The sequence below is a fragment of the Echiichthys vipera genome (genome assembly GCF_963691815.1).
Source record: "Echiichthys vipera genome assembly, chromosome: 18".
Classification (NCBI taxonomy): Eukaryota; Metazoa; Chordata; class Actinopteri; order Perciformes; family Trachinidae; genus Echiichthys; species Echiichthys vipera.
In genome coordinates, this window is record NC_139843.1 from 12284387 (window position 1) to 12311878 (window position 27492).

The window sequence follows — 27492 nt, forward strand, 5'->3', positions numbered from 1 at the left end:
TAATCCTTTGAAGCTGGCAAAATGTGTTTCTCATGTATGTTTAGTTGTATTACTCTAGCTCTCCCTCACACAACCATTCTTTCAATATTTTATATGTGTATTAAATTGTGAAAAAAATGTAAATATTGATTGGTGTGTCTGTGTTCTCTCTCTTTCTCCTTCTTTTTCTCTCTCAGGGCCTGCAAGTGGAAACCTTGCCAAACTTGCTAAACTAATGCCACAGATGCATGTCAGGACCAGTCAGGGCTAGCGCACCCAGGCACACACATGGCCTTGTGAGCTGTGACTGTGAACGGTACTATCAAGGAAATTCTTCAGTCCTCCAGGGTCACGTCCGTGGGTTCTCTATCTGGTGGTTTGTACAGCTGCACAAGCTTCTGTTTCTACAACATGCACACACAAGTCACATAGTACACTCTGTATGGACATGTTGTCTTAGTAACTGAAGAGGTCACTGGAAGCTGAAGTCATTATTTGCTCCTGTACAGGCCTATGACCATGATGGCACACAGGAATTGAGAAGAGAAAGAAGCTCAGGACTGTTGTGTAGTATTGGTTTTGAACTGAACTAAAAATACAGACATTTGGTTCTGATAATGGTATTATGAAAGTAAGTCAGTCAGTCAGTCAGTCAGTCAGTCAGTCAGTCAGTCAGTCAGTCAGTCAGTCAGTCAGTCAGTCAGTCAGTCAGTCAGTCAGTCAGTCAGTCAATCACAAGGCGAAGCTGCAGCGTAGATGCTTTAATCCCCCTGAGCTGAAACAGTGTAGACATTCTTTAATATGTGAACACTCCATTAAGGGCAAACTCACTATCATTAGTCATTTAGACCATCAGAGTTATAAACATGACAATATTGTCATCTTACACAATGTATGGGTTTGTAAGTCTGCAAATTGCATTTCCTCTGCAAATTTAATTTCCTCTTGCTGCTCTAAGGAGCCATTAATTGAGATGGAAGACGTTGCTTCTTAAATGTTAGGAGTAGGGATGCTCGATATTGGCTTTTCTGCCGATATCCGATATCCGATATTGTCCAACCCTTAATTTGCGATACCGATATCACCCGATACCGATATCACCTGATACCGATATATGCAGCCTTTTTACACCAAAATTCATCACATATCACCTATTATGGAATTAACACATTATGCCTAATTTTATTGTGATGCCCCACTGGATGCATACATAAATGCAACACGGCTTTTCAAATGTAAACACAGTCTGTACAAAATAAGTTATTGAAAAAAGTGCCATTCATTTAATTGTTTGTGTTTTTAGAGAGAATATTTTGCCTCAAACAACACTACAGACAACATCACAACAAGGAAGATGCATAGCTTCAGTCCAGAGTAGTAAACAAACATAGTCCTCTTTTTCCAGACTGAGTAACCGGCCGTAACTTGACAAATAATACAATCAATAAATCAGCAGTTAAGCTCAACATGCTAACCTGTATTGGATCTAATGGATTCAGCACCAGAAATTACCTTCTCGACGTGACTGTAAACAATGCTGTACAGTTCGGGTTCCACTGGTCTGAGAAATACTTGTGACTGGGCGTTATACAGACATAACGTGGCTCGAGGAACTCCACACGTTTGGTGAATCCGGCATCCTGAACGATAGAAAAAGTCTGTTTCTCGGTGTCGGCTGTTGCTTCTTTTCATCACTGTGCTGCACAGATGTAGCGTTTAACTCCGCATGATTCTTCTTGAGGTGGATGATCAAATTAGATGTATTAAAGGAAGACGCCTTGTTTCCTCCTCTCATAACTAACGCCTTGCAGTCATTGCAAAGCGCACATTTACTGTTAATAGGTGACACTTGGAAATACTTCCAAACCACGGACATCTCATGCACCGGGAGAGCAAGCTTGTTAGCCACGGTTAGCAACCTACGAGTGAAGCGTGTTGTTGTTATACGTCATCAAGCACGCGCCTGTAAACGGCCCGTGTTGCATTCAGGTACACTCGGAAATGCTGAAGCCTACGGCCCGTGTTGCATTCAGGTACACTCGGAAATGCTGAAGCCTACAGAACTAACATCGGTTGTAAAAACCCGATACCGATAATTCCCGATATTACATTTTTAACTCAATATCGGCCGATAATATCGGTGGGCCGATATTATCGGACATCCCTAGTTAGGAGTTAAGAGAGTCTTAGAGAAATGTATTCGACTGGTGCTTGCATCAAAGGTCGGGTTTAATGGCAACCAATATGAGATAAATACATTTGAAAGTTTTTCTAAAATGCTGTTAGTATAGATTTCTCCTGCTTATCTGTCATCAACAGCGAAGTGTTACTTATTTTCAGGGGTGCAGCTTAACAAATGATAAAGCAGGACGCTCCAGGAGACGTGATGGCTACTGAAGAAAATCAGACACAGGTCGGGGCTGTAGTCCTGGGTCAACGTGCTTCAACTCCATCCGCTGAAAGCAGATCTAGCCGAGAGGCCAGACACGCAAATGACAGCCAGGAAGTATCGCGATACTCTGACCAATTGTGGCATTCAAAACAGCGGAGCAGCCCTTCCCTCATCTTTTATAGGAAGCTGACATGTGACAGTGGGAAAGGGACAATTTTGGATGAGGAATACGAGTGTTTGGATTACAGCTCAAAACTCCAGAGTACAGAACAGAAACTTTATCCAGAGCTGTTGGCTGGAAAGAGAATTGAAGGAATACCTAACACAGTTACTCCGATACCTGGAAAAACTACAAAGGGCTCTCCGTGCCAGCTGGACAACCCCGGAGAAGGTGTGGATGCAGGCAGAAACACAAGTGGCAGTACCCGCTGCTCCTGCACCCTGTCTAGCATTTACACGGGTCCAAACATCTATTGTTGCCACAGCGCCAGATCCAGTCCGAGCTCCAGCCCTGCACACAGTCCTCGCCTCTGCCCCAGCCCCTCTCAGCCCGGCCAGCGACACATCCGACGCAGCAGCCTGCCTGTGTCTATGCTGGCTTTCCACAAGGTAACAAAGATGGAAGTAGCCGTGGTTATCTGCAAATTGAGAAAGATGAGAAAAACAAACATCACAATGTTTACACTGTAAATGAAATGCTTTACCCCATTAGATGGCCCATTTGAGGCACTGCTAATTTAGCTGTACAGAAACATCAAGACTATTTTAATTTGCCATGTTTTCTGCTTCTAGAAATCACCGTGCCTCTCATCTCAGTGCAGTCCGTCCAGTGAACCGAGCTCTTCGGTGTCCTCTCCCTGTAGTTCTCCCACTCCAAACCCCCGACAGCAACACCAGAATGGAAACATCCACCGGCACAATCTCAAAGATGGCTACTCAAGTTTAGAAAGGCTGAACAGAAGGCCCAGGGTTAACAAATGCTCCCTGGAGAAACTATTTCTAAGACGAGCATCTCTAGAAACCATGAGGACAAGCCTCAGGAACGATGAAAGGTCATCATCAAGAATGCCCAGGAACTTCAGTGGGGGGAGCAGCAGTGATGAGGGGGATGGTGAGGGTCTCTTGGATAACACAGAGTTTATAAGGAACCGTAAAGAGCGTTCCACTGTTCTTGTGAGGCGCTTCTTCAAGAATAATCAAAAGGTACTTACATGCAAGACTGGGATTTTGTGACAGTAACAGTTTTGGTGCTCTATAGAATTTATACCTTGAATATGTTGTTTCATTTTATCACCCTTGAAAGTGTTTAGCATTCACTAAACAAAACAATGACACATGCTTGAATACTTTTCTTCTTTCCTTAAGATGACAAAGTCAGTGTGTACTGGAACCAGAGCGATTGTCAAGACGCTGCCATCAGGATGCATCTCAGAAGAGGTCTTGGAGGTAGTTGTTAATCACAGGATATGTCAGCCCAGCAAGAAGGATATGTGGCCATTCCTAATGTGTCGTATGGGAGAAGAATTCAAAGTCTGCAGGGAGATACTATGTTTTGTGGGAGTTAAGCTACAGAAGGTAAGACGATGATTACACATCTTTCTTAAAGGTCCCATATCATGCTCATTTTTAGGTTTATACTTATACTCCACTAGAACATGTTTTGCTTTAATGTTAAAAAAAACACATTATTTTTCTCATACTGTCTGTATGAATATACCTGTATTCACCCTCTGTCTGAAACGCTCAGTTAAGCGCTTGTCTCTTTAAGACCCCTAACAAAAAAGCCCAGTCTGGTCCGATTGGTCAGCGATTCTGTATCTTCCGCATCTGCACTCTCAGCGTCTCTGCACCGTAACTGCGGCCGGGAAATCACACACTTATTAAGAGCAGTGTGGTTATCGCCAGCGGAGGAACAGAGGACTTTGAACGGCCCGCATCATTTAAATCCCCTGTTTGGGAGCATTTTGGCTTCCCTGTCAAGTGTAATGAGGAAGAAAAAGAGGTACGTTGATATAAGCGTTACGCACAAGAAAGCCATATGACAGTGGAAACACATTAAGCATGGCCACACGTCCAGGGGAACGCAGAGCTAATTGACGCTAATAACTGCTCACTTCATCACAGCAGACTGGTAGATGAGAAGTCCGGTGCTCAAGACACGCCTCTCTACGAGAGTCACACAGGCACTCATCTTGCGCAGGTACTGACACAAGCAGTGGAGGAATGGAAAAAATAATACTAATAATAAACGAAAGACAAACTTATGTTTATTTGTCTTGTCCTTTTCTTTTTGCTTATCCGAAAAATTATCCAATCTTTAACTCCGATCCGTTGCACCCCTAGTTGTGACATCATAATTGCACTGCAAGTCCTGACTCCTCGTTTAAATAGGTATTTATATGTATGTATAGGTATTTATAGGAACTTTAAGTTTTCAATGCAAATGCATAATAGAAGCATTCCATACTAAATGACTCAAATGTGCTGTTGAAAACGCAGGTAGCATTGCTATCAGTGAACTTCTCAGATCTTGATTAGTTTATTTCTCACACCCATGCTACTGCTAACACTCTCCCGTTAAGAGAGAACTGTATCAGGGTAAAAGGGATTCCAGTGCCTAGTCTGCAGTTTTAATCTGCACAATTAAATAAAAATGCCAAAGGTTATTAAGGTTGCATTTTTAAGAGTTTAGGAAATATATTGCAGAGGGATTCAATCTTTATGGTGTTCATGGCCTTACATCACTGACGTTTCGTTCAAGCTATAATGTGCTTATTCTTTAAGAGCTTTAAAATGATGTGGATTTTCCACAGATGATATGGCATAGGATTTAATATGTGGTTTGCTCTTCAAACTGTCTGTTCCCTGCCACAAAAAAGTACAATACTGGTGGAAGAGTATTTATGACTTGATTGATTCTTGCTTCAATGGAGGAAGATTGTTTTTGGCTTGTTCTTTCCTCTGTTTTGGTTGAAATGTAACGCTTGTTATGTATGAAAGATGAATAATTTGTTTAAGGAATATTTTTATAGACCAACACGCACACACACAGACATGCACACACACACACACACACACACACACACACACACACACACACACACACACACACACACACACACACACACACCTACACACACACACACACACACCTACACACACCTACACACACACACACACACACACACACACACACACACACACACACACACACACACACACACACACACACACACACACACACACACACACACACACACACACACACACACACACACCTATACACGCACACACACCTACACACCTACACACACCTACACACACACACACACACACACACACACACACACACACACACACACACACGCACACACACGCACACACACGCACACACATATCCAAAAAAACACATATACACAGGCTCTTTGTTCTGGGTAGGCCACTGCTGCGGAAAAATGATTTATTCTCTGTTAGTTCTGCACCCTATATTACTGACAGACTGAATGACTGAGTCTTCTCTCTCTCTCTCTCTCTCTCTCTCTCTCTCTCTCTCTCTCTCTCTCTCTCTCTCTCTCTCTCTCTCTCTCTCTCTCTCTCTCTCTCTCTCTCTCTCTCTCTCTCTACCTCTCTAAATGAACTGAGCAGAGTTGGCATCTGCATTAAAGTTATAGCCATGGAAATTGGAGAGTAGGTAAATGAGTAAGACAGAGTGAGAAAGAGAGATGGAGGAGAAGAGACAGAGACCCAGGATATTGCTATGTTATTATTGAGTTTCCAAGCAAGAGCGAGTGTTTTTACAAACATGAAAATCTCTCACAGGAGCTGTTCAGCTTGAGCAGCCTTGGCAGCCACAATTCAGAGAAAATACAGCTTATTGCTACCTTTCAATACGAGATATTTTGTCTGTCATGCTTTTCAGTCTGAGAGTTGCAAACATTGTGAGAATCTGTGAAAGCTGGGAATCAGCAGCATCTCACGGCAGGATATTCTCCTTTTGTGTTTATGTTATGTTTTGTTATCTTCTCCCTCCTCTTCCTGTAAAAAACCCAGCGCTTTGACAAATACAACCAAGGAATTACGCAAGACCAAGTTCATTATATTGTGATGTCAAGGAGAACCTGTGTTTTTATTGAACTTTTCTGTTATGTGTAACTGCTGCTGTGTGCGGTAGTTTAAATTCCATTGGAATATACTGTATACAGTATATCTGTAAGATAGTTATTAGATAGATATTAGATAGCAAGAGGAGCGTGTCTACTATACAGTCACTGTGCATTTTTGCATTGTTTTCATGATGGGATTCCGACATGTGCACAATTGTAATGTATAGTATGTGCGTGCATAAATACATGGTTATGTATTTGAGTTTTTTATGGGTTTATGCATTGCCACAACCGAGCCAAGTACTGTCTAAAGTTTCTCATGTGTGGACGGGGGCTTGTACACTCACACCATATAAACACACACTCATACTCTTAACTTATGCACGCTGCAGTGTGGTTTCTGACTTTGCCAAAGTGTTTTTATGAGCCCTTTGTGGTAGTAGAAATACAGGCTGAGCTAAGTCCAAGCAGAGCTGCTTTAATAATGAGCCTATTGAAAATGGGGGAGTTGCCAGCACTTCCCTTGTCAAAACACCATCTGAGTTACTCTTGTAAGGGGTCACCAGAGAAAATCTGAGAACACTGAGCAGCACTAAATAAGTAGAGTTGTAGCAGAGTTGTCATCATGATCATAAAATACTATGAGAAAGTAGGAATGCATCACACTGCAAACAAATGGGAGTCATGCAGTCATAATTTTGCAGTCGCAAAGAAACTTTATGTATTTTCTCTGTTTTATTAGATGGCAGATGGAGACATAGCAATGGAAGATCAGAGAGTATACAACATTTTTGTTAAAATCTTAAACAAAGTGTCTAAACCAAAGAAACACAGAATGTTTATTTTCATCCCAAACCATCGGGTTGTCACTGTGATATGTATGCAGTATTCAATACACAATCATTGTAAATTGATTGCATAATTGCAAGAACAAAAAAAAACACTGTTTGTCTCTACTCCCCTCTATGTTTTACACACACAACCACACTTTAGGGTACACAGCCCCCCTATATGTGGCATGTAAGCCTGACTCTGCAGTAATCACGTTGAGAAGTTTTGTGGAGGTATCCTGTGGCCCTGTGTGTTTATTGCTACAACTAATGAAGCGTGCCAAAGAACACAGGATTATATAAAGGAGGGATTGAAGCAGGGCAGCAGCAGCAGAGAGAGCGAGAGAGATTGAGAGGCAAGGGTAACACACTGGTATAGAAAGAGCGAGAAAATTAGATTTTAACAGTGGAAAAAAAAAGAGAAGAAAATCTACCATGGAAGAAAAGTGAGAAACAAGGTGGGGGGGAATCAGAATGAGAGAGTGGAAACAAAAAATAGGTTTAGCCCAAGACAAAGCTATGGACTTATGTGTTCTATAGGTTTTTTATATATGTTCATAATGGAAAATGAACATGATGGAAAATATTAGCCTGTGAATATTCTCCTTTGTCCAGGTCCAAGAGGTGGGACCAGTCCCATGCCTGGTCAGATGCGAACATGAACTAATGAAGCCTCTTGGATGAGATGTGAAACGTCTTCCTAGACAAATGACCAAGTCCAGTTGCTTTTGACTGAAATTGCTTTGAGGATGGAAAATATTAGAAATAGGAGGGGGGAGTTTAGCAGTCAAAATGCAAAATAAATCGTCTCTGATCATATTAAACACACACACACACACACACACACACACACACACACACACACACACACACACACACACACACACACACACACACACACACACACACACACACACACACACACACACACACACACACACACACACACACACACACACACACACACACACAGCATAGGGATCAAAGAGTCCCTGAAGCCAGAAACATTTTCTTGTTTGCCTTTTGTGGAGTCTACCAATTAGAGTCCTGCTGAGTCCTTTCATTTAACTCAGTGGTGTCACTCTAAGTGGTAAGTGACCACCCTTGCACGCACGCACGCACGCATGCACGCACGCACGCACGCACGCACGTACGTACACAGGCAGTCACAGGCATGGACTATACACTTTTTTTTACCATAGAAATTTGGGCTGAGTGGTTATCACCTTCCCATCACCCAGGTTGGTATTAGTTTTGGGGGACAGGAACACATTCTTCCTTCAAGGTGCACTCTGTGCTTTCCTGTTTCCCTAAGTATGTCTTCTTTTAAATGGACTTAAAGTCAGAGTGTTGCCTGTTCAAAACCATCTGTGTTGAGAAAGTGGATCAAAATGTCTGTGCCTGAAATGCTGTTTGGGAGTTGTAGTCCCCTCAGATTTTGATATGCACCACACAGGCTTGTGTCTGGGAGATATTCTCTGGGAGTTCCTTTGGAGGTGCTGCAGCCAGTCACATGAAATAATTTTTAACTCATCTCACTTTGTTAATTATATAACATTTTATTTTCAAAACTTCAGTTTTAAAGTCTTCGTGACCAGAAGTTCAATATCTATTAAGTCCCTGCATGCTTGACAACCATTTCCATTGAGTGATGATGCATGTTGGTTTGTTTTATAAGTGTTACAAATGCACATGCATCCTACCTTTTACTTTCATATCTGAAAGATCCCATTGAAATATATATATTGAATGCCTGTAAAATCAATCAATTATCTGTCCCAGTGGACATTATGCTATCACTTTGATTGACTTTGACTTCTATATCTAGCCCCCTATAGCCCTCAGGACTCTGACTTTTGAAGAAGTTGGTGTGTTAAATGTTGCTTATGCTATCAGTGAAATCTCAGAGTGCGTCATCAGTCAGGGGGTGCAGTTGATTAAAGGGCAATACCGGCTACTGAAATATCAAAGTAAGCTAAATCCCTGCTTTTCTCCATTGGCAAAGAAAACATTTGATTAAGTCCCAAACCCAGTCTGTGATGATTGCAACATATATGAATGAACTGAGAATAAAGAATGAAAACATGATATTAATAATCTCTTAAATCAAATTTGATAATCATCCATAAGACTGAGACTTATGTCGGTATGACTTGCAAGGTACACTGCAGTGCCCGTTGATTTAATAAATCGTATTTCTGTAGAGCAAATATTAACTCGGCTGTCCCATACTATAAGATGCAGCCTGTGACATATGGAAATTCTGGTTAAACTTGTTGTTAAACTCATTCTTGTTTGCGCTGCTGAATGTTATTTTCCCTCCAGCCCTTTGCACGTTCAACATCCATGCCTGTAAAATGGGTCAATATGTTTAAAGACCGGTTATTTACGAGCTCAGGTAATGACTCTTTCAAACAGATCCTCATCTTGGTCACCAATTATGGTTTGTTTCATAGGTAACGTTTTAAGATAAAATGTCCAGCAAATATCCGGTTTGAAAACATCCATTCCATGCTATGTTGTCATTGCATTGATTGGCTCTCTAGGTTATTACTTTGGTAGACTGGTTTGTTTCTTTATTACGGTCATCACACAGTCAGCATCTCTAGTTAAACCATAAAAACACATGCTCTATGCATGTATAACACAGTCCTTTTACTTCTTGTTATTAGAGTTATAAGTAAAAATATCAATACATTATGATTTGTGATACTGTATCGATCACCTAAAGATATCGGAATGAAAATAGGTACCCATGAATGTCCCCTTTACCTACATGCCCACTTTATACTATTCCCATGCAGTTTGTCCTCATGCACTACAAATGTGTTATTTTTGCCTATTCTAAAACAGTGTATCTGAATATTTCTACATACAGGGGTCACTAAACTGTCTGGAAATAAATGAACTGGGTTTCAATAAGCCCAATATAATTACAATATGTGTGATGACGTTAAGTTCCCATAGTAGTTTCAGTGTAGTGAGACCATTTAAAAAAAAACGAAAAAAAAAACTTGACCTCACTGTATCTTATGACAATGTTCCTAAAATTACAACATATCGTCTTGTTTACTGTATTGCAAAATATCGCAATAAATGTAATTGTAATAATTGAACGTAATGTATGGTATCTTATTCGGTATTGGTACCAGATTTTTGCCATCTTGATTGGATCAGAGAGCAACCGACCTACAATATCAGATGGTAATTAATAATAATAATGTACAGTATAATATATTAGTGTGTACACAGTGTTAAACAACACTCAGCTGATTAGGTGGGGGCCACTAAAAAGGTCGATGTGACTGAAATTACAATTACAATCACTGTTTGAGCTATTGGAAATGAACATATGTCTACCGCTGGAAGTCCCTGTAAACCTGGGAACACAGATTTTAGGATTATGAGAAGCCCCACACATAACAAGTGTGGAGCTGTTCACCCAGCTGCTTGCTGTGTGTACACTGTAATGCACTAAAGAAAACAGATTGGATGGCAAACACAAAAGTAAAAACACCTAAGTCGGGCTGTGAAAATTGGCTAAACAAGACATATTTATCTGCAAGGTGAACTGGAGTTGAGCAACATTGTAGTTTGCCAGTTTAGTGCAGGACACCTGCAGTAGATTTCTTTGTGTGTGTAATCAAAAAGGCATGTTCTTTAACATCTTACTGGCATCTTACATATTTATCAGTTATGCAACTTTAAATTGCATCATTGTTGGAGTACAGAATGTACAAAAGTAGAGTAGTACAGCTTTTTTTACTGAAGATTTATAATTAGGAGATTTTTTTGATCACTAAACATACTACACATGCACTTTTGAACATATTGAACATCTTCCATTCAATTTGGCCATCTGAGAGGATTTTGCCAGATCTGTTTGAAAATGAAGTTATTACAAGCCCCACACTACGAGTACCTCTCTGAGTGGAGGCTGTGATTCTCCTTCAGTTTGTGTGGTGTGGTGGTTAACCCTGTCGCCTCACAGCAAGAGGGCTCCTGGTTCGAATCCCGACTGGGCCCATCTGTGTGGACTTTGCGCGTTCTTCCCGTGTCTGTGTAGGTTTTCTCTGGGTTTTCCGGCTTCCTCCCACAGCCCAAAGACATGCACGTGTTTGGTTGATTGATGTCTCTAAATTGCCCGTAGGTGTGAATGTGAGTGTGAGCAATAGAAGTGAAAGGATTCATGAGCTGGTACACTTTTGAATTATAATCATATCAACTCCAAGTCTACTTTTCACACACACACACACACACACACACACACACACACACACACACACACACACACACACACACACACACACACACACACACACACACACACACACACACACACACACACACACACACACAGAGACATACCTCCACCTCCATGTATGTCACACTCATTTAACCTTTCTCTCTGTGTTGTGCTACTACAAAGGAATTTGCCGAGCAGGCCACTCTCACCCAGCTGGGTGTTGCGGCTTAGCCTGAGATTAGTGTGTTTAGTCAGATATCTGCTTACACAGAAAATGAGTAGGACACTAAATTTCGAGCAGGCCTTTGTGAGGAGTACTGTTATTCACAGTGACGGTATTTTAAACAGTGTGACCTCTCTGTGCTTTAAACATGGCGAGACCTCATTCCCAGCTCCATCACTGTGTAAAAGTTTTAGGTTTGAATCTTCTGCACAGGACTGCATGTGCTTAACGTATTCTCATCAACAGGTTCGTAGGCTATCTTATGAAAAGTTATGCACAAAAGTTTACGTTTACATTTAGGAAACAAAAGGTGTTGGTTAGGTTTAGGCACCAAGACTACCGTTATGTTAAATTTAGACAACAAGAGGTGACGGTTGGGGTTGGGCGAAACGACTTAGTTAGGCTTAGAAAAAAGGTTGTGGTTTGGCTTAGTACTTTCAGGACACAAACACCGGTCGAAAGTCCTATGTTTTGGGACCCATCCACCCCCAAACACGCCACCCTAAAAGGAGATTAGCAGTCTTGTACTACATCACCTGCTTTTAATACGTGGAATACACACAAAATAAAAGAATCGAATACACACAACTGTGCATTGCTTTTTGTAGTTATATGTACGAACAGTGAATGAGAACAGCATGGTCTAGTGCTACCTGTTTTTGTTGTAACACATTCCATCCATTTGTTTTTGTGGGTTAACAGAAGGGTGTCAAAACTACACCTGAGTGTGCTTTTGCTTCATGGAGTTAAAATGTGTGCGTGTGCGTGTGCGTGTGCGTGTGTGTGTGTGTGTGTGCGTGTGTGTGGCCCCTCACATCTCTGTGATATTGTGGGGAAATTGTGCTGCTCCAGAAACCAAGGTTGTTAAACTGTCGGTTAGGACCCGACACACAAACACACACAGAGGAGAATTTTGACCCTGTGAGGTGAATGCAGTTTGTATAGACACACACTCCTGATCAATATTACACAACCCATATGTGTCACTGTTTGGGTGGTAATCTCAGAAGTGCATCATTATGTGGAATTTCATCCAAATACACAACATGAACTCTGAACACATACAACATGAGAATTGTAAACAAGCACAGAAACTTGAACTTCCTGTCATGTTGACTGACTTTCTATTCTGTGTTGACCTCTCCCAGTTTGATCACCCCCATGTGACACAGCATCTGCTCACAGCACCCTGACTACATGGCTGCTACATGTGTCACACTGTTTCTTCATTTATTCAGTGACGTAATCACATTTTCAGTATTGATGATAACCCTTTAACACCACTAACACCTGCTGTTTTAATTTAGAAAAGAATATCTGGATGGAAATGGAACAATTTCCCCCAAAAACGGCTTAACTGAGAGCCTGAAGCAGTTTTGGCCCACGTTGCGCTCAAAGAATAACACAATTGATATAAAAATAGCCTCCCCTTTCTGACACTTTGACTCATAATTTGAGAGGTCATCCAGAGGGGATTTATATAAACTGAAACCCTTAAGTTTACAGGATGCATTACAATAATAGTTTAAATAGAATTTTCAGGTTTTGTTATTAAGATAAATCAGCAAATACAAGCAGAGCTATATCAGAGGAAACATAGCTTCATGGATGTAAAACCCAGTCTACTTCCACTAAGTTCTTGTTTTGGAGAGATTCTTGCTGGAAAAATCTGACCCTTTTATTTATTAACCAGAACTCTAAATTCAGTGGGTCCTGGCACCCCTGCTGGAGGGAGTGTGGATCAGTTTTGGCAGACCATGCACATACAGTTTGGTCTTGCTCATATATTAAGCTGTTTTGGGAAGGAGTGGACCACTCTTTTACCTTTTTGTATTTTGGAAATATTCCTGAATGTCTCAGTAAAAGTGACACATTCCTTCTGAAGATTATTTAAGCTACAAGTAAAAAGAAAGAATCACAAAATGTTGGCTCATCAACATAATCAATTCTATCTGCTCGATGGAAAAAAGGATTTTCACTCTTTGACTCCAAAGGGAGAAGGGGGATAAATAACAGGGGAAAATGTGATTGTTTTGATTATCTAGTATGTCATTTTTTCAATATAAATTTTATTTATAGAGTCAAGCATAACAAAAGTAATGTCGGGACACTTTACAGAGGCCTAAGAATAGTCACCAAATAGCTAAGAATCAAAACAACTGTGCATGCACTCCTTATGATTTGATCTGAATTGATAAGCATGATTTTAAAGATGCTTTTCATTTGCTTCTTCTTTGCCTTCCCTTTTTGATATATAGAGCTATGATGAAGTGAGAGCTGATTTAAATGTATGGGTATGGACAGTGACATGGAAAGTCATCCTATTGTGCCATCTAGTGGAGAAGAGAATCTTATTCTGCAAATGAACTAGATGGTTAAATATTCTTGGCATGTGGTGACTGCAGAAAGCCTGAATCATGATTTATGTTTCATGAGAAATCAGAAATGATGGGCATACAAACTGCTTAATTTTCCACTTCCTTTTGCTCATTGGTTTGAATGTTGATTATTGCTATTATTGATTATCTGCTGATCAATTCTTGATTATTTGATTAGCCATCTGGTCCATAAATACAGTGAATTATGTCCATCACACCTTCCATAATCCCAAGATTACATCCTAAATTGTTAATGTTGTCCGAACGACAGTACAAAACCTCAAAATAACTAATTTACTAACAGATAAGACGGATAAGAGAGATCATCAATAATTAAAATAGTTTTTCTGATTATCAACTAAATGATAGATGGACTAATCATTACAGCTTTATAAATTATTATTAAAATAATCATTAGCTGTGGCTCTAGTTGTTCCCATCTCCTTTATCAGTGTTTGTTTGAGAAGTAAAAAGTGATAGAAGTTTATTTTTCAGTTGTTTTTTTTTTAAATTTAAATCCTGACGTCTTCCAACTCATTAAGGGGATGCTTCATTTGCCTTCATTCTACATGACAAATTTAGTGGTTTTTACTTTTAATCGTCAGTGCTTACATATATATCCACCAGAGGGCAGCACACTTTTTTAAATAAACAGGGCATGTTCTTTTTTCAGGAATTATCCTTTCAAATATTGTTCGAGCATAAGCTTTGCCACCTCAAGGTGTTTGTAGAAAGATAGAGATAGCAGCCTGGTGTCTGTTTAGTGGTAGAAAAGTGTGCCCAGTCACATAACTAAACGACACCACATCATACCGTATTACTGTCTCAATACAGATTGATTTGGGGACTTTGTGCCTTCTAAAGGCAATTAATGTAATGGGTATAATACATGACTTTGGGCTCTTATTGCTGGCTCAGGAGGCTGGTCTCATTAGCTCAGTATTGATCGAAGAAATGTAAATCAAAGACGGAGGCCGGCTGTTTGCTTTTATACCACTTTGATGTCACCTGGGCATGAAACAGACTAATTTTTCCACTTGATTAGGCAGATTCAATAGGACATACTGTATTTATTTAGATCTGTGACTGCTGTGATTATCTATGTGTTTGGTTACACCGCTATTACAGATTAGAGAATTAATTACCTAGGCCTTTGATTTCAACAAATTTCAAATTCTTGCTAAAAATGACAAATACAGTTTCTTTTTTTGCAGATGTGTTTCTACTTAGTTGATTAAGAATTGTTTGTTTGATTGAACAGTGACCAGTGTCTGATGTTAAACAGAGAGCACGTCGATACATGTAATATAGATCATTTAGTTTGTTTGCAATAAACTGCAAGTGCTCGCGAGCTGGCTTACTGAAAAGCTGCCCGTCTTTAATTGGAGGTTGGCATAGAAACGCTCACCAGAGCAAAGCTAATACCGGTAACAAAGATCAAGTGGTCCTACCTCAGTTTAATGGCCCACAGGTTCACCTGGCCCTATGAGCCAAGCAGGATCATGGCTTGTTTAGCCATTATGACACCTTAAGGTGATTTTAGCTCACACTATCCTCCCGGACCGAGACCCGGACTTTAGGGTACTTGTCCCCCCTCCCTCTCCCCCCCGCGCCCCAGCCCCGTTTGTACTCACACTACCTGGGCCTCGGCCAATACTTCTTGCTGTCCATACGCCTTCAAGCCGTAACACGTCACACGCATTGATCGCGTGTGTGTGGCTTTGTTTACAAATCTTTCCATAGACCTCGGAGTTTTTGTGCGTCTTGTCGACTGTTTTTGAATATTTTCATCCGACCAAATCAGCAGTAAACACTCCACCTCCGCATCACACCAACATGAACCTTTCACCACCATTGTTGTTGTAGTTAAATGTCCGCGCATGGTCCGTCCTTCTATTTACATGTCCGAACAGGCGGACATAACGCTACTGCCGTAGGGCTCGTGCTCGTGCGCGTACACGTGCGAACGCTCGTGCTCGTACATGTGCAAACGGCTCCGCTAAAGCCCACCTATTTCAAGCGGGCCGTGGCGGCCCAGCTGGCCCCAGTTGAGCGCGGAGCGGGTGCGCTCACACTACTTAAAGGTACTAGACTTTAGCTGAAAAACCGGTTTTGGCCGCGGTCAAAAGGATAATGTGATCACGCTGTCAATCAGGAGGAGGATAACATGGAGGAACCTGTTTTTCTTCACAATCTCCATATTTTTTAGTGTTTAGCCTGCAATAAATGGGAAAGTATTGTCACAACACAATAATATCATATAGCTGCATAGAAGATGATTCCAAATCTGAAATTATATAGTTATGTTTAGCGTAAGAGTAAAGCAGTAAGGTAAATGTTAATACAAGTTGTAGCAAAAGTTTCTACAACCACAACTCAAGGTCCACTAAGTTCATTCATTTCATGCAGTTTGCTCAGTTGATGCAGTTTGCTCAGTTGTCACGGTGATGGTTTTGACACAAGTTGCTGAGCTTTATCCTTTTTCATCTGTAGTCACTGAGTAATGAAGGGATATCTAATGTCATGTGATGTGACGTGTGTTGCCTTACCGTTATATATTGTTTGTTTAGGAAAGTAACCTTCTGAGTGCCTGTGCAGATTCTTATCGGCGTAAAGTCGGTGCACAATCACATTGAAATTGTCATTGTTTATTTTCATTCAAGCTCAAAAATGATCAGCTGCCATATCAGTATTATGTGATGTCTCCTTTTCCCCCTCTAAAATTGGTATTGGTCTAAAATAAAAACCCCATATTGTTCAAACCCTCTTGGTTATAACTCAGGAAATAATCTGTAACGGAAACATTTGTTACAATCCAATCTCATGTAGTTTATCATCCTGCTCAGTTCCAAAAGATACACAATAGTTCATTGAAGTTTCATCACATAATCATTGCTTTGTCTTTTAATTGAACACAGAATTGATTGTCTTTGGTGACGTTGGCTTTGAAAAATGGGCTCTAATGGTTGATTTTCAGGTTCTGCGTGGAAGCCCCTCATCAAAACAAAGACGCCTTTTTCAGATCAGACATTGTTTGAACAGGCTCACAGAGGAGGATCGATTGAAATCTCGTATACCAGTGTCTCCTCTGTCTTTGTGTTTAGTGTGCTCACTGATAAAATCTCCCTTGTTGCTGCTGGGTTGCCTCATAACCTAATATGGGGGTACCCTCTGCGTTAGGAAGAGATCTCTGAGACTCTGTCTTTTCCCCTCAGTCTTGTGTGTGTGTGTGTGTGTGTGTGTCTCTCTCTCTCTCTCCCCTGTCTCTTTTCTTTCCATCTTCCCCTCTGTCTCCCTCTCTATCTCTCATCCTTAGGCTTGGTCTACTGATGATAGATCTCTCTCGCCCTCCCTCTCTCTCTCTCTCTCTCTCTCTCTCTCTCTCTCCCTCGCTCTCTCTCACTCACTCTCACTCCCTTACACTTTCTCGTACTCTCTCTCGCCCAAGCCTCCTCTCTCACTTTTCTAAGTGTACACAGACTAAGAGGGATTGGAGCTTGGTGGTTTTTCTTCCTTTCTCTTCAATAAATCAGCCTTTAACTGTTCTACAGTAAGTAAACTGTTTACTACAAGTTCTTGCTGTACTCATAATGAGGAAAATCTTCTAATTCATTGCATTTTGTTGCTGTAAGAAACTACACTTTAAGATTTACATTTTTAGTAAGATCAGCGTTACTGCGACAGGATTTGAGTTCATTAAGCCGAATGTTTTGTTCAAGGTTGAATACAGCAAACGTACTTGAAAGTGTAGTGCTGTCAAAATATGTATACACTTATCTGCTGTAAGATAACTTGGGAAAATGTCTATGAACTTGTGAAAAAAGCAAAAAAAGTTTTGCAGAAAGGACTTTTAGACTAGATCTGGCTTTTGTCTTAACATACATGTTAGAAATCCAGTGTGTAAGAAATCCAGTGTGTTATTTTGAAAAAGTAGCATGACTTTTAGAAGGTAGGGCGAGCTGAAGTTATGGAGTAACTGAGCTGTTTAAAACAACATTCAAAGTACTGTACAGTATTAATAGGTTATGCCACATTCAAGCAAACGTATTCCTGCAACCCATGCTTTCATATCTTTTAGACTGCATTTGTCTGCATCTAGAATCGGGATATTTTTTTTATGTCTGGAACTGAAAAACATTCATCACGCTTATCTCTGGCTGTCTGACCAAGGCTGTGTGCCGTTATGTAGGAGAGTGTAGCTTCTCGCTGTATTATGACATCATGAGAACTGTAAGTGGGGGAGTGGCGGTGTGGACGGGTCCCACTGGGTGCTCTGGGTAATGGGTTCCAGGTTGTTTTGGCCCTCAATATGACCCCATTTCTTTCCTCTCCCGGACTCTCTCTCCAGCTCCTCTGTCATATTTCTTATTGCTAATAATTTCCCTGCTACACTAACCCTACTTGTATCCACTGGCTGCTCAAAACTCACATTTGATCTTATTTCCATCAGTCCTGTCAGTTATTTATATATTACTCAGCAGCTATTGCTCACATTTCAAAGACCTGGATTCTACCAACAAGTACTAAACTTTCTCTCTCTTTTAACCACAAATAAAGTCATTAGTGCCCCAATCAGACTGCGTACATAACCTCCTATTCTCTTAGATCATGTATACCGTATACTGGACGTAATATTTACGTCATTTGGATGCCATTTTTTGGTCCTTGCACGTTATGTCCAAAGTTGTTAATAAAATACAAAATATTAAGTACTTTCATTCATTTGCCAAGTATTTAATTCACACAGGAGTATACAGACATGGGCTTCTCCATGTGAACATTTCATATAGACTATTTATTTATTGAATAACCAGGAAACATGCAGTATTGGTACATATATCATTATCAAGTTATGAAATTATCTACCAGCCCTAATTTGAACACTTTTTAAATAATAATAATAATAATAATAATAATAATAATTAATAACCATTATTATTGTTATTATTATTATTATTATTATTATTATTATTATTATTATTATTATTATTATTATTATTTATATCATTTTGGATGGGGGGGACTTGTGGTTTGCATTTTACAAACCTGAGTGATTCCTTTCACACCATGGGTATCAAAGGAAGTATAACAATAAGATATCAAATGAAGTACTTCATTTGTATGTATCTGTATCCCTTTAAGGATACTGGTTTCACAACTTTTTAACGGTATCCAGCCTTACTAATAAGGCATCAGAAACCAATACAAGACTTAAATAGCATTATTTAATCAAGCCTTGTTTTTTCTGTCCTCATCTCCTAAATTGCTTTGGTGCATCTGGTGAGAAACGTGTAATCCTAACTTAACTATGAACATAAGTTTCATCTAACCTCACTTAGGCTCATTGAGAATAGCCCACTGTGACTCTTTTTGTCATAATAATATACCAGTAATAACTAATAATAATACATCCATCCAATATTCATATCATATCTCCTCAAAAGTGCTCCACAAAGCACTCAGTGCAACATTATATCTGCCGAAATGGTGACCTGGAATTGTGAGTGAGCACTTGTCATTCTGTTTCTACTCTCTAGTCCCTCACTGCAAATTAGATTAGTCAGTCCTTTACTGTAAATGTGTCTTTTCTGTTGTACTTGTTCTCTGATGTTTTTCCTTGCCGACTCTGAAAGGGGTTGATGACCAACAAATGCAGCCACCAGCTGATGCTGCTTATCTGTTATAACAGTGCGCAGAAATGCCTTCATTTGAGTTTCTCATTTATTACATGCAGTTTGTTTTCTTGCCCATCGCTCGAGTTTTCCACTGCTCTTGGCTTCTGTGCGAGACAGACACAAACACACACACACACACACACACACACACACACACACACACACACACACACACACACACACACACACACACACACACACACACACAAGCACACACACGCACGCACGCACGAACGCACGCACACACATACATACATATGCATACACACATGATGTACACACAATAATGCCCTAAGCTTGTTAAAGGTGTGAGGAAGTGCTCAGGAGGTGGGTCCAGCTCTTGGATCTTTGCTGAAACGTCTCCATGTGAAATTCAACAGGGGGTTATGATTCAAGTCACCCTTGGCCTCCCTCTCCATTTCCTCTGTTGTACCCCCCTGTGATTTCTCTCTTCACCTTTCTCTCCTTTTTGTCTTACCTACTACCTACCTGTCCTGTTTAATATCCTTTCTCCTCCTCTCCCTCAACCTTAATTTTCCTCTTCCACTCCATCTTTATCTCTTTTCTTTCCCTGCTCTCTGTTGAACTTGTCTTCCTGTTTTGACAAACCTTCCTCAAATATTGTTGATCTCTTCTATAATTGTTTTTTCTCTCTATCATTTCAACCTTTTCCACTTCTGTCTGTCATCCTCTTGCATTGTCTTCCTCCTGCCCCTCATCCCCTCTTGTTCCCTTCATCTTCCTCTCCATGTCCAACAATTTAAGCAGATCTGTTTTGAAAAAAATGTAAACAAATGGCCTAAACCTTGAAAGAAGCTAGTTTAAATTGTATGGTTCTGGACAGGTCACCATGTTGATACAGCTGTGCATTTACTCCCTTTAAGAACCGGTAGAATGCCGCACTGAAGTCTCACATCTGACTACATAACTAGGGATCAGGGCCAGCAGATCATAAGTGGCATTGTGAGCTAAAATGAATATTGTAAATACAATTAAATCTTTGAAATAAATATTTAATTTTCTGTTAAATAAGTAAGTTTCCCTTTTAGATTTTTTTAAAAAGATAATCTAAATTAATTATTTTTTACTATTTTTCTTTTAAATTCTTTTTCCTATGTGTATTAATTTAACCCGCTTTCTTAATGTAACAACCCAAGCAAATGTAGTTGTATATATATATAGTTCATATAGTTCAGTCTAACAGCTATTGGGAATTCCAGGGAAAAGCCTTTCCTAAAGAACTTCTGGGGGTTTTCAAACACCCACACACTTGCATCACCTGCATTACATTTACAGTGCAGTATTGCATGAGTCAAACCCCTAGAAATGTGAGAAACATAATCCACCCACAGAGCCACAGAGAACCTGATGTAAGACGTGAGTCACACCAAAAGAGTTTTCTCTTAAGGCTTACTCTGTAGAGTCTTTGCCAAAGCTAAGGTCGGGACTCGTAATGGGTTGTGGACCCATTTTTATTGGGTCGCCTATCAGCAGAGTAAAATGCATATCAATCCTATGATATGTTATTAATTTTCCTGATTAAAAAAGGAGAGTGTTTGTGTAGCCATGCTGGCTGTTCAGCTCAGTCTGCAGGGCTGTTTACCTCCCCTTTTTTCTCTCTCTTCTCACGAACCTTGACCTGAAAAATGTGTTCATGCTCTCTGGCTGAGGTAACGTTGAGTGTGACTTCTGTGATTCCTTCACTCTCAATCGTGTTCTTTGTAAGTCCTGTGGAGACAGCAAATTTTTCTTTTGGGTCTTGAGCTGAAAGGTTTGGAAGTCCCTGCTTTAAAACAACAAAGTTCTTTTGTGTGAAGAACTGTAGCATCTTATTGTTCAGTTTTCATAGTGTCCACTTCTCTTCAGGTTTAAGTATGCTGAAATCATTTTTATCTCTTATTTGTCTTCTTCAGTCATTTCCTCTATGATCATTTGAGCGTATTTAGCTGTAAGTCCAGTACTCATGTGAGTGTTGATGTACTACAAACATCTGTTGTCTCCAGTTCCATCTTTTAAATGTGGTTGACGATGCTGGATCCACCACAAAGATAAGGTTTGGCAAGTACAGGAAGTTGCTTGTAGAGTTTATGTGTATGGTTTTCGGTTAATCTTTGATTGCGCTGTAGGTTCTTGATTGTTTGCATTGCTGTCAAACCTCACTCATTTTCTCATTTGCTTGATTTGAAATTAACAAATTATATTTCAGTTGGATTATGATCTTCTTACTATGTTTTCACAAGAGTTGTTCCAGAGTGTCTGTGTGTATTTTATTCCATAGTATGCACTCTTGTGGCTTATTCAAAGCAGATACTCAGACATTAGGCCCCTCTAGTCTAAGCAATACTGACTCAAGTGCATGGACCACCTACACACACATAATATATATTCCCATATCCACAGATAGAACTCTTATACGTTCAAAAGCACATAAATACACAGAGTATGCAGTAAATACATCTACACACAGCCTGTGCGAGTACACACTTAAAATGTATACACGTGTAGAATCTGTATCTACGTTCACATAACTACACACAACTTTTTGGCCTAAGAGCTTGTACACACAGATGAGCACAGCACTCAGTCAGCAGTGAGATAGTCCAGGCTCAGGCTGCGGGAAAGCAAACATTACCTTGTGAAGACAGAAACGGCAGAAAAGGTCAGAGCAGAACAGGACAGTGAAGAGAGGTTGTCTATCTCTGGTGATGCAAACCAGGATTAGAAGTTGCTGGGATAAAGAGAGTGGTGTGTGTTTGTGTGTGCACGTAGAACATTTCACATGTTCAACCTGAGAGGTTGGATCTCTGCTTGGCATTATGGATGTGCTTGGTTTATGGCTCTATGGTTTTCTCTGTCTAGGATGGGTGGGATCCGAGTGTCTGGGTGCTGAGATACCAGAGCTGCTGAACATACCTGGCTCTTTAGCAAATTTTCAAATAGAGTGCAGTCGATTTAAATGCTCTTGTCGCATTGGGTGGGCAGGCTGCACATTTTCTTTATTTCCCTCAGACGGCTTTGTCGGCTCCATTTTTGCTGCATTAAATCAAACACCCGGACCAAGTGGTGTAAATGATTTTAGGAAAATGGGGCTTTCTCAGACCTAAATTTCAGTGATTTACAGTTCTTCAAGAATGAAGCAGTGGAGAGATTCAGTTTTATTGGGTTCATATTGCTCTGCCAAAATCATTTTTAGCTAGGCAGAAAAAATTAGTTGTCAATTTGCAACACTCAAGTTGCGGAATTTGAATTGGTTTATGTTTTCTAAGGCTAAATTGTTACATTTAAAAGTATATACACTTTATTGGTAATAATGCCAGTGTTGTCGGTTTTCTCTCTTATGTTTCTCAGCATTGTGTACATTTACAATAAAACAGAAAAAGAGTAAATGGATACTACAATTTGCTATTAGGTGTTATTTGGCGAGAAACTCATGAAATTTTTACTTTGAATGGGCATACCTCAGCTCCAAGTGGCCTTGCTCTTAAAAAAACATTTCTAAATCTTTGGATGCTTATCTGAGGAAAGTGTCAGTTGGCAATACTTTTTACGAGACGAGAAAATAAAAAATAATGCCACATCCTGCAGCTTTTAAATGTTGTTCAGAAACCATTTTATGTATGCCCTGATTAAGTGATAAGTGATTTTAGTTTCATGTCTGAAATGAGGAACATTTCTACAAGGATTTTTATTCTCAAGCCAAAACACTTGAATCTTATTCTTTCTTACAAAGAACTTTTTAAGACTAAAATAACCGATGGCATGGCATGCTCAGTGAAGGAAGGGTTGTGGCTGACGTATCTCCCAGTGACCTCAGCTCCGAGTCCCCAGACCAGAATAACAGAGTTCTTTTAACACTGACCTCCTGCTGACCTCGGCTGACCTCGACCCTCCTTGAAGCTTCTAAAAGTAGAATTCAGTCGAAAGGATGTATTTCTATTCCTTGAATGTCAGCTTCGTGGGAGAGTAAGTGGGGGGGTTACAGGGTACTAATGCAGTGATTTGGCCGATCCCATGTGAGTGCTTGTGTGTGCTTAATTGCATGATATCATTACCAGATTTAAGGTCTGTGTCCTTATTGTCGACAGTGTGTTTTTGTGTGCATGCATGAAAAAAGTGGGCGGGAAAATGTTCTGCACACACACACACACACACAAACACACACACACACACACACACACACACACACACACACACACACACACACACACACACACACACACACACACACACACACACACACACACACACACACACACACACACACACACACACACACACACACACACACACACACACACACCATTGCAACATTTCACAGACAGCTGGGCTACATTGTATTGAGGGATCTCATCTCTGGATACTGGACAATATTCAGAGTAATTGAAGAGGAGGGTGTATGTGACTGAGCCATGGTGTCAGTGTGGGAGTATGTGAGTGTGTGTGTGGTGGGCCAGGGACATCAAAGCAAAGGGGTCGAGGTGTGGGTGGTTGGATTTCAGGGAGACCGCTTCGGCCTCTTCAGTGTCCTGCATGCTGATACATACTGTGTGTGTCTGGTATGATATACATAATGGCACGGGCATGAGTCATGACTGTGTTTGCATGTCTGGATTTTATGTTGCATGTGTCTGTACGTGTGTGTGTTCCAGCTCAAAGTTCAGTAGATCTGCGTGGTGCCCCACAGTGTCCCTCGCTAATCCCTTCCCAAAATGGCTGTTGCCAGGCAGAGAAATTACCCAACAGTATGCTAATGGGACATCATGGTAAACTCATTCATAAGTGTGGATTATGCGGACTGCTTGTCAGTAATAAAAAAGTCATAGCTTGTATGTAAATTGGTGTTAGAATTATTTGTATTCTATTTTTAATTTATGAATGAACACACCGATAGGGAAAGAGAATAATATATCAGTCCTGCATGTACACTTAACTGTATTTGCAATATGGACAACAAGTGCTCTTCACCATAAATGAAAAGGTCTATGCAGCACTTTAACACAGTTACTATTGTTAAAGTGATAAGCAACAGATTTGGCTGTCTGCTATACAGTGAAGTATCTTTCAAAGATGAATGATATTTTTAGTCACTGTAACTTATTGTAAGTGGAGCTCATTTGGTGCAGCTGCCTCTAGTAATTATTAAGTTACTTTGACTGAGCTTAAGTCATTAGCATTTCCCGTTACACACAGTGTAACCGAGCTGTATTAGTGGCGGTTGACTCATATAGCCTAGCTTTAGTTCTGCTAACTGCCTAAATGGCAAGATCAGTAGTGCTAGTAAGAGTAACAAAATGGATAAATTGGTATTGGGTTGGAGTACTTTCTGTCTTCCTGCATGCCTGCCTGCATTACTGTGATCATTTTTATACAGCGATTAAAAATAATTAGTGACAATGGACAATTCCGTTGATTTATTAAAGTATTTCCCCTTAATGGATGTTTAAACCATTTAATAGCTTGCTCAGTCCCCCACTCACTCCTTCACGCCTTCGCTCATTCACTCGCTTGTGCCTTTAGTTTTGAGTCATGAAGCGTACATTTCCATTCTGTTCTTGTTATTATTTATGGATTCTCTTGTGAAACCTGAGAATCTGAAGATCAAACTCCTTCTCTCTAAAACATTTCCACTCTTTATGTGTAGATTATTTTTTTGTGTGTGCATTTGTGATTCTGAAGAGAAAAAAACTCAGTCTCGGTGTTTGCTTGGAGTTTGGAGTGTGTTTGTTTGTGTGTCGTGTGTGTGGAGACAGCTGCTTTGTGTCCATCAAAAGCAGAACCACATTCCCACAATGTCCTTCGACGTCAGGCTCTCTTACGCACTTACTGTACATTCACACATACAAACATCTTTTTCTGCTTCATTGTATCACCTCTTTCCAATTCTTGGTCTGTATGTTATCGTAAAACTTGCATTTACAGTCAGAGGAGGAAAGGTATTACATCAGAGGAAACTGACTTATACATGGTAAATTAACTTGATTTGATAAACGTAAAACAAAAAATGAGGCGTGTTTATTTGACAGTGTTTGGCACACATAATGGAGTAGTGGTTTAGAGACCCAGATACAAAGTAGCTGTTGTTTAGGGCTGTGCAGCCACTAGTAATTTTCATTAATACAGTATTTCTGTCGTTTTGATACTCATTACTGAACTATTCAAGCAATGTAAATTAGCATTGAAACTTCTCTACCTGATAATCCTTTCGATTTTATTTGCTTATTAGTTTCGGGAACAGAGAAAATCCAGCCTTAATTGCCTGAAAACCTTCCCAACAATAAATAACAGAGGCATGAGTGCTATGTAAAACCCAGGCCAAGTCTGCTCTTTTCCTCTGTATTAAATGTGGAAAAATACACTGTTAATGTAGTAGACTTGATGTCTGTTCAGTGGACATGCACATTCTCTAGATGCTGGTAGGAAAGAAAAAGGTATTTTACCAGAAATGTGAGTCAGTGAATGTTCTGGATAAGGAACGATTTTTTTTTTTTTTTCAGAAATGCTATTTTTGTAAATGTGTTTCTTTCGTTTCATACTGGTGTTGATAGTTTCGGCTTTTAGTAAGAAGATTGTTGCAGGAATGCAGGTCAATACAGTACAGTACAGTCTCACATAATTGGCTTGTTACTGAGAGAAGGAAGGTGTGCGTGTGTGTGCGCATGTGTGTGTGTGTGTGTGTCCATCACGCTTGCTCTCTCACTCTCTAAACGTGCAGGCTGGTATGTCTCTTTTCCCTTAGGATGGCCCAGATCTGACAACAGCTAGGCCCACACCCCATGCAGGAAACCCATCCCACTGAGACATGTAGCGTGCCATGTACTGTGTGTGCACGTGCATGTAACGTCATGCTGCTGCAAAGCACCTAGTACAAACAGGTCAGGTTTTAAAGAAAGAACACAGATTCACATGTACTTAATTCTGAGAATTTACACCGTAATCCTGGGGGATGATGGCCTTCAACTACCACTTTCCTGGCAGTATTATGAAGCAGTGCTTATTGACGATTACGCCCAAGCTGTGTTTTCTCATTTAACTTGCATTGCATTCATCCTTCCACTTTGCCACCAGTATTGATTTTGTCCAATTTTGTAAGATCCGCCCCCGAAGGCATTAGTGCCCACTTACAGTGCCACAACATAAGCCATAATGGCTTTTCCCTGAAAATTTGTGCTGGAAGAGCTTGTCTGCAGGTTCACTTAAGGACAAGAGTCTTTCCTCTTATGTCAGATGGATTTTGTTACTTTGAACTTTAGGAGGCGCTTTTCTTTAAGGCAAAAATGTTCGCTCAGCTGAAATGCCTCTCCATCTCCCTATTATTCCCCTTTTCTATATACCTACGTATCTGTCTGTCTCACTCTGCTTTCTGTCTGGATCACTTTCCCACCTTTCTTCGTGCCTGGGTGGTATTTCTCTCTCTTAATTCTTTCTTTTCACGCTTCAATTTCTGTTCTGCTGAGAGGAAATTGCTTCTGATAATAACCACAGGAGAGGAACTGATGGCCATGACATCTAATTCAAATGTTATATAACAGTCTGAAAGGTGAAAAAAAGCACTGGATGAGATATTTTTTGCCAGAGAGCTTTTTCTATTATTCTCATCTCAGCTATTCTGCTAATGCATACTTGAAGGTTGATAAAGCAGGATCTGCTTTTCCACTTTATTCGGTAT

The 27492-nt window shown here is 40.2% G+C and overlaps 1 protein-coding gene across 4 annotated transcripts in view; it reads left to right on the forward strand.

Annotated features, from left to right (window-relative positions):
* The first annotated feature begins 216 nt into the window (after positions 1–216).
* plce1 (phospholipase C, epsilon 1) overlaps positions 217–27492 on the forward strand; it is a 69201-nt gene continuing 41925 nt past the window's right edge. For all 4 annotated transcript variants that reach the window (XM_083932635.1, XM_083932637.1, XM_083932638.1 and 1 more), the window contains exons 1-4: positions 217–355; positions 2320–2980; positions 3164–3574; positions 3737–3946. In XM_083932635.1, the coding sequence (XP_083788761.1) occupies positions 2336–2980; positions 3164–3574; positions 3737–3946 (1266 nt within the window). In that variant the 5' untranslated portion in view covers positions 217–355; positions 2320–2335. The remainder of the gene's footprint in view (positions 356–2319; positions 2981–3163; positions 3575–3736; positions 3947–27492) is intronic.